At 46.7% G+C, this 8,749-nt stretch overlaps 1 protein-coding gene and 1 long non-coding RNA gene across 2 annotated transcripts in view; one reads left to right on the top strand and one right to left on the bottom strand.

Moving 5' to 3' along the window:
* Positions 1–6,091: 6,091 nt before the first annotated feature.
* SHISA9 (shisa family member 9) overlaps positions 6,092–8,749 on the top strand; it is a 191,527-nt gene continuing 188,869 nt past the window's right edge. Inside the window, exon 1 of the mRNA XM_013302083.3 lies at positions 6,092–6,842. Coding sequence (XP_013157537.3) covers positions 6,238–6,842 — 605 coding nt within the window. The 5' untranslated portion in view covers positions 6,092–6,237. The remainder of the gene's footprint in view (positions 6,843–8,749) is intronic.
* The window catches only part of LOC129784627 (uncharacterized), a 38,119-nt gene continuing 35,841 nt past the window's right edge, over positions 6,472–8,749 (bottom strand). Inside the window, exon 3 of the long non-coding RNA XR_008747600.1 lies at positions 6,472–6,599. This is a non-coding gene — a long non-coding RNA (uncharacterized LOC129784627). The remainder of the gene's footprint in view (positions 6,600–8,749) is intronic.

The following is an 8,749-nucleotide window of genomic DNA, read 5'->3' as shown; positions in this document are numbered from 1 at the left end:
ACATGCAAAATACATGGTGGCTAAAATCTTTTGTTAGTTAATACATCACCTTTACATTTCTGTGAAGAGCAAGTTCTTTGCTTCTGAGGTTTACCGCTCACTTCTATAGCCTTTAAGGGTTAAATGTGCTAAAACTATAAATGTGCAGACTATAACTGACTCACTAAATTGACTTCTTCCTGTTCTGGCTTCCATCGATATATGTTCCAGGCCTGAAGAATGCACATTCTAGACTAAAACTTGTCTACCTCTTAATCTCAGTTACTGAGGAGGTTTTAGGAGAGGTATCAACTCCTCAGCCGTTCTAACGTATGCCAGAGTCAGACAGCAGAGGATTAGAAAATTTTCTCTGTGTGTCCTCTTCTATATCTAAGCACAGCGTCTCTATCCTCAGGTACAGTATACAGCCTATTATACTGACTTTAACTCTGAAATTTTTTAATGCTATTTTAGATCAATTTAGAAAGGCTTTCTCTCTGCCTTGAAAAGTTGAACTCATGGGAACAAAGGTGGTTGAGTTTTCAGTTGGTAGGATACAAAAGCAGTTCCAATTTTCTTCATCCTCTATAGTCTTTCTTTTCTTTTTTGTTAACAAGATGCAGTGATTTTGTTGTCATGAGTTTGGAACGATCTGAAGAGCCTTCTCTGCCAGTTCCAGTAATCCTTGGACACCTGGCAAATCATTTCAGAACTAAATTCCATGGCAGTCTAATTTATAACATGCAGAAATATACCTTGTTCAAAGGTCCTTGCAATACTGTTACAATTCAAAAGCAACATCAGTTTTGCCAAAGAGGGAAACTAACTGGCAGTTTTACTTGTTCAGAATCAGAGCAATAGCTGTGCACAGCCAAACCTGAAGGCACAACTCATTTGTCAGCTATACTGCTGAAAGGTGCTTTAGACATTTTGGCACTTTTTTTACACTGCTGCATATTGAAGACATTTGCAACATACATGTGTTTCCTTTTGTATATTTGCAAGTACTCCATTTACCTTCTAATTTTATCTGAATTTTTCTGAATTTCCTTTCAATTAAACCAAATCTACAAGAACTCTCAGGATTTCATTAAGTCCACTCCAAATGTGAATGCTGTTACTGCATGCCTCAACCCCAACCCATGCAATTACTATAGTTTTGGTTTTACAAGAAGACTGAAGAGAAAAATATTAGTTGATAAAGGTAATTTCTACATTGTGGAATTGCAATAACACTATCTTCCTCCTCAGTGAGCCATGAAAACAAGTCTCTCATGCTTTTTCATTCATGAAGCACCTCCTGGTTCGTTAAGATTTCTTAATGGTCATCCCTTTGCTATGTGCAATGTGTATTTTTTTCAGACTTGATGACAATAACTAAAAAACGCTCAATGTTTGTAAGATGTTCTAGTTGAAGTTGCTATGAATTCATGAAGTTATAAGAACAAGCTCATTCTGTCCTAGTCTGTATGTGCCTCTTTTTTAATGAAAAGAGAAAGGTCAATTTAAAAGATGTGTACTCAACAATTATTAAAGGAGAAGTATATTTAGTGTCAACACACTGCAGGCTGTGATTTCACACATTGCTGCATTGATATGATACTAATGATTGCAGTTATTGGCTAAAAGAGCAAAAGCTTATGAAGTTTTAGTTGTGTAACTGAAAGAAAGGTCTAGAAATTATTTCATTTTAACCATCCAGTGAGCCTAATGCCAATGGGAAAGCATACTTCTCACAGAGGAACAACAAAACTTGGTAGGTGCAAATGGAGCTGTCTAATGTATGCTGATTCAAGAATGCAGAGGTGTTCAAAACAAACTTCTGTGTTGTGTCATTCAGGGGTGTTTACTGTATTTGTAAATCATAGGACTGTTTTCAGTGTCTATAAACCTCATGTCACCTGTAGCCTCCTTGTTAAACACATTTTTCTTCAACTAATGTCTGCTGAAGTATTTCTTTCTTGTCTCAAGCTACCTTCTTGCTCCACTGCAGACATCTTCTAACATTTAACTGTACTTTTAAAGACTAGTGATCACAAACATGCTGCTAGTTGACCTGCTGGAGTAGAACCATCACCTCCTTTGTTTTCCAGCTAAAATACATTTTGTATCTATACATCCAAACATCTCATTATGGTATGAAATAACTATCAAGGTAACAGACATTGACTGCTTCATTCCAGTTTTCACATGACATTTCTTACCACAAAATACCTTTCACATCAATATTGCCAGGGATCAGGCCTTCTAGCTGCTTTTTTGACAGATTTTCACAGCTCGGGAACGTCTGTTAATAATAATGATTGAGCTATATGGCATTTCTTGGGAATGACTGATTGGCTAGAAAGCTCCATTGACTCACTGCTCAGCAAAGGACTGTTCTGTCTAGCAGGTAATCAGTCTCTGGGAAATACTGAGAGGTTGCATCAACTTCGTTATTAGCAAAAATGAAATGTAGAATTTGGCACATGATAATTGCAATTACTCTGTATGTTCTAATCGTTCTATATTCTTCAGTTTATCACTACCTCAACATTCAGGTTAACTCATTAACTTTCTCCCCTAATTCTACTCTTTTCCAAACTCTTTTATTTACATAAAAGAATGTGCAAGAATCAGTTCGAAGAGTATATACAATTAAGCACAGAACTGAACATGTATAACGCACACATACAAATGTAGAGTATGAGTGTGTATATAACTTCCACTGAGACATGGCTATACATTGCTATAGGATTTACCACAGAGAAAAAAAAAAAGCCTATTTTCTAGCTTAAACTAGAACAACAAGCATTGCCATTGATCCACATATGAAAATCTCAGTGAAAACAAGTGAAAGAAGTTAGAAGAAAATATAATAGGAATGCTTAATTTTGTGTAAGGTCTGTGCCTAAAATTAAGTATTTCACTTAACTAAATGGATATGCACTTGAGTAAAGAAAACTCTGTAGGTTCTAGTTGAAACATTAATCTTCTCAATTGTTTCAGAAGCAAAATGCACTCCTTATGGGATAAAAATGTAGAAAAGTAGGTAATTATTACTTACCTTAAAGCAATGTCAAAAAGAGAAGTCTTGAGAGTGGAAGGCTATGGTGCTAAACTGGGAAATCTGTCATCAACTTGGTAAAGACACCTGAAATAAATTAGAGGTTTATTGACTGACTTCATTGAGAAAAGCTTTAGAAAATCACATAATGACCCAAGATGTGCCTCAGTACTATATGTAATACCCATTTCTCTCAACTAGTTTTCTTGTTTCCATTATTGCACTTAATGGCTTTACATTTTGATCATGCAGGTGTTCTTACAGCTACATGCTATGAAACTATTAAAATACATTGCCGCAGGCCTAGTAAAACGGGCTTGTGCCCTAGCCTAAAACAAGTCTAGTTCATTGTTAGAACTCTAAGACATGGTACAGCTAAAATAACTTCACTGCTAATATGAATAACAGGTGCAGAGAGCGTAACAACTAGAGTAACTTATGATTAATTAGGGTAACATGATTTATGGGTTCTGAGTTCTATGGGTCTGATCCAAAGTATTGTGGTGCCATAGGAAAAATTTTTCTTCAAGGAGCTCTAATGACCCTTCTGTTTTCCCCAAGCACATACCCCTTTAGGGTCAGATTCTGATCGCATGAACCTGAATCCTGCAAATGTTAGATTCCTGCCTAAATCCTTTGGGCTTTTTTGCTATATGGGAATGCTTAAGGAAAACCCCAGGAACTTGGTGAAACAAGAAACTTCTTCTATAGTTATTCAGGATTAATAGCCCATAATATAAATCATTTTTGATGTTATTATTTCTGCACATGTATGGCACTAATCATGCAAAATAGTTAAGCAGCTTTTTAGCAGTCAGATCAACAGGGAAACTTGCATAATCTGAAGTGCCTGACAGGACTGGACCTTAAATGTCTCTAGATGCGATAAGCATGGAACAGATTCATTCTGTGCAGTATTTTCAGCACAAACTGCATCACAAAGTGTTAAATAATAAATAATAGCAGAGGGAAGTATACACAAGGGAGGAATGATATGATTTCAGAGGAGACTTGAAAGGGGATGTTGATGAGGTGGAGGTTTTAAGAATTAAATATTAAAACCCAAAAAGGCTGGTTTTGGCCAGGACTGATTGTTTTTCTCTGCTGAGAAATAAAGGGGCTTTCTAACCTGCCTCTTGGACAAAGATGCAAGGCTTCGTGTCAAACAATTTGGTGGAATCATCGCTGTACTTAGAGTCTATTTTTAAGAGAAGGCGAAGGATCACAATTAGCTAACGACAACCCTCTCCGATTCCGAACGTCTGCTTTGTCCTCTGCCTCACCTTTCTGTTTATTTACGCTTAACAGCTCCACAGGGAGTTGGCCGAAGTTCCTCAAGTGCGGCAGCACCATAATCCCTTCACCGAGGCAGGTGGGAGAGGAGCGGTTGGTGCCATTGCTGAGCCCAGCCCCTCACCTCACGCCTCCGTGCCCTCCCCGGGGCAGCAGCTGCCTGCAAGGCCGCAGTGAGGCCATCGCACCCATGACCCCGAGGCTGAGGGAAGCTGCTTGAAGCACAAGCCCGCACTGCTAAATCATGCCATAATGGGCTTTTTTTCCTACATTTGGTGGCAGCATAGTATTCAGGATAGTATTATCGCTACTTGTGCAGGTTACTGCCAAGCCAAAAGACGGAGACGAGTGGGTTAAACGGCAGGGATGGGGAGTGAATCGCTAAAAAGTCTTTCCCAGAGTCAGTTCGTTGTTTGGGGGAAGTTATTTGAATTCTGTGTCTCTCAAACAACCCGCAGCCTCACAGTGTCCTCTGGAACCAGCCTGACTGACATTATAACAAGATTTTTAAATAAATGATGTGCTGGGGCAGCTCGTGTTTGGCAGACATAAAGGCAGCCCCGCTCCGAAGCGTGCCGCGCAAGTAGCGCGGTACCTGTGCGCAGCGCGCGGGGCGAGGGCAGCGCCCGCTCCCGCCCATGGTTTAGTGGAGGTGCGGCCCCATGGAGGCCCCTCCCGCCCTGGCCTCACAGGTAAGCGGATCAGCGGGCAGGGCTGGCCTCTGAGGGGAGCGGCCGACAGGAGACGGAGCGCCCTACTCGCCGGGGCAGCGGCGCCCCGCTTTCCCGCCCTCCCCGGGGCGCCAGCCTCGGGCCGCGGGGGCGGTGCGGGGTCGGGGCCGCCTGGCGCCCCCGCTCAGCCTCCCCCGCCCTAGCCGGGCGCCCGGCCGGCGCGCGCTGCCCGTTATCCCCCTCAGCGCGGCGCGCGCGGAGCGGAGGGGACGAGGAGGCGCTCCCTTGCTTTTGGAGAGGCACCTGTGGGGAGCGCCCGCCTGGGCGGGAAGTCTCTTATGTAAGGGATGGCGGGGAGCGGGGCCTGCCCCGCGGCGGGGCTGAGGGGGGCGAGGTGGGAGCCGGCTTCCGCGGCGGGGCTGAGAGGGGTGGGGGAGAGCCCCACAGAGGGGCTGCTCGGGAGGGGGAGGCCGCCAGCCCCTCAGAGGGGCTGCTACGGGGAGGGCGGGGGGGGGGGCTTCGGAGAGGGGCGCTGGGGGCCGGAGGGGTGGCAGGCCGGTGCGCAGCCTCCCGCGGAGGACGGGCTGAGCTCGCCGGGCCGCCTCGCCCTCGCTGCCACCCGCACGCTGCCCGCCAAGGCGGATTTCCCCCTCGCGGCAGCGCTTGCCCGCCGGCTGGATGCCGCGGCGGGTCCGTCCAGCCGGCCGCGCTCTGCCCTGGCAGCCGTCGCCTCCCGCGGGCTCGCCCGGCTCCGGGCGGGGCTCGGCGAGCGCCGTGGCTGGCTGAGGGAGTTGTGCGAGACACCGCGCCGGGCTCGGCGGGGGAGCGGAAGGTGGGTGCCCCCGGCGCTGCACGCTGGCACCAGGCAGCGCGGGGAGGCTGCTCGCTCGCCCTCTCCTCCTGCCCGCCCCTGCAGCGCGCTCGCCTCAGCCCTCCCGCCTCGTGGCCCCCTCCACGCCCCTCTCGCCGAGCCCTTTCTCCCCAGCCCGCCGCGCCGCGCGGTGCCCCGCACTCCCGCCGCCACCTCCACCCCTCGGTACTCCTCCTCCTCCTCCTCCTCCTCCTCCTCCTCCCTCTCCCGCGCGCTCCACAAGTGCCGCGCTCGCTCCTCCGGAGCGGAGCGGCGACGGGCAGCGGCCACTGCCCGGGGGCGGCGGCCCCGGCCCGGCCCGGCCCGCCCGGGGCTGTCCGTGGTGCTGAAGGCGAGCGCGGGCTGCGCGGACGCACGGCCCCTGACGGAGCCCCTTTATGTTCAGCTCCTGGCGCAGCGCAGCATCCAGCAGCTCGAGCGGCGGCGGCAGCATCGCTGAGCCGGGGCTGGGAGGCAGCATGGAAGGCTTTATTCGGCTGCTCTTCGGCTACTTGGTGGCGGACCTTCTCACGCTGGTGTGTCGGGCTCAGGAGAAAGCTGGCCAGCAGCTGGGGAGCTTCGTGGTACTCTCGGGAGGAAACCACTCCAGCCTTGGGGAACAGCTAGACCCCTCTGAGCCACCTCCCACCCCGGACTTCTGCAGGGGCTACTTTGACGTGATGGGGCAGTGGGACCCCCCCTTTAACTGCAGCTCCGGGGAGTTCATCTTCTGCTGCGGCACTTGTGGCTTCAGGTTTTGCTGCAAGTTCAAGAAGACAAGGCTGGATCAAAGCACCTGCACAAACTATGAGACACCGTTGTGGATGAACACTGGGAAGCCTCCTTCCCGCATAGACGACCCTCTGCATGACCCTACCAGGGATAAAACCAACCTCATTGTCTACATTATCTGTGGGGTTGTGGCAGTCATGGTGCTGGTGGGCATCTTCACCAAACTAGGGCTGGAGAAGGCACACAGACCCCAGCGGGAGCACATGTCCAGGTAAGGCTGAGTGCCAGGCAGCGGGGTCCCCTTCCCCTCTACCTCCCCTTGCTACTCCTAAAGAGGAGAGAGGAGCCCATGTGTTCCTGTTAACAGACAACTCCTGGCAGGAGTTTGCTGCGTTCCCTTGCAAGGCGACTGAGGGAGACCAACTTTGGTGAGCAGAGCTCCTGTGGTTCCCCAAGCTCTGGTTATCAAAGTACATGCATATTGAGGAAAACTACAAATAACTGTGGAGTCCACACAGACAGTAGTCCATTTTTATCTGCAGTGTCTGACCCTCTCCCCAACAAGACCCAGCAAGTGTTCCCTGATATACTGTGCATGAATAGGAAAACAAAAAAATCCTGAAACCAGCAGCACTGAATTATAGAAAGCCTGATAAGTTCCCTCTTCCAACTGTCTCAAAGCTTGGAAAATGTTTTTACTTCTCAACAGAAGGATGTAAACAAATGTCATCTCACCCTTCCTCTCCAGCTGCAAAACGGTTTTGGCAGGACCTTCCCTACTCCCCCAACCCTTGCAAGTGTGTGAGCTATTTGTGAAATTTCTAAGCTGTGAAAATGAGCCAGGGTGGAAGGGAAGAGGGAGACACAAGAAGGAAGAGCTATTGTAGAATTCGTTAACGTTTTTTCAGTTACTGTTGAGAGGTAAAAAATGGAATATGAAAGCCTTGTCTCATCTGTATATGTGTGTGTTATACACTGTATCCACAGTGTAATGGCTGAGTTATATCAAAAAGAATATCCCCCACCTAGAGTTAGGCATGCTGTGTGCCATCTACTCCAGATATGGCTGCCTAGTGGTGGATAGGCAGGTTGGCAACTCAGGACAGAGCCCAATGGCTTTAACCACACATTCCAAACCCAGACTGTCACAGCAGTTCAAAATCAAGGCATAACACATTTGTCAAGTTTGCAGTCTGTCTGATTCTTTATGCTAATCCCAGGCACATGAAAGTAAAGCAGATGGGGGAAAGGCATTAAAAAAGGCAAACAGCTCCATTAAAGAGTCTAAATAGATTCCAGCATATTGGGCAACTTTAGTGATGAAATGCAATTAAAGGGATACCTTCTACTGGACGTGCAGTGTGGCAGAAAGCTTCCTCTTGCCCTGACTGGTAATGGTGTAGTTCACAATCTTTGAAGCTGAGATGAAGAGCCATCCTTTGAAAGACAGTCCAAGAGATCAACTCAACACCTGAAGCCTTATTTTTTTACTGAAGTTTCTGCATGACTTTTTGATTAAGTGCTTATCCTGAAATGAACAGAGGAAGCCACAAAAATACGCCTGCAAATGCATCACCAGTTCACTAGCAATTATTTGCTATTTATAAACTGGCTGATATGGATACGATTTCACTACCAAGGAACAAAGCACATTGCAGAAATTTTAGTCAACATTATGTGTCAGTGATACTTCTGCAAAGATGGTTTTTGTTGAGCAAGGTATAATAATCCTTTAGACATGTGGAATATTTTCACATTTTCTCACTAAACTGAGAAAAAGAATATATGGGTCCCAATTTCCTTTTAAAATCTCACTCTTAAAATACAGAGCTTGTTTGGAAAAAGCTCTTCCTTGCATTAGCCTCCTTCTGTAGTCTCTTCATGCAGGCAAAAAGGCAGGGCTCGTAACAGTTACAAAACCCACAAGAGAGTGAAGTTGTAGCCATCCCTGCTTATATATAGATTAAATAAGTCCTATTTCTACTCGTAGAAATATTTGTTATCTAAAGGACAGGTGTGAAGTATTCTGAAACGATATTCTGTCTTAGTTTATGGAAATAGAGTTATAGGGGATTGGAAAATCATTCTGAAATCCTTCAGTCATGTATGCATAAAGATTAGGTTTCTGAAGTGGTTTTTAAAAAAGGTCGTCTGTTACTCTGATTACTTAACAGTGTC

The sequence above is a fragment of the Falco peregrinus genome, chromosome 5 (assembly GCF_023634155.1).
Source record: "Falco peregrinus isolate bFalPer1 chromosome 5, bFalPer1.pri, whole genome shotgun sequence".
Classification (NCBI taxonomy): Eukaryota; Metazoa; Chordata; class Aves; order Falconiformes; family Falconidae; genus Falco; species Falco peregrinus.
The sequence above is the reverse complement of the archived record's forward strand: the minus strand, read 5'-3'. Positions and strand labels throughout refer to the sequence as shown.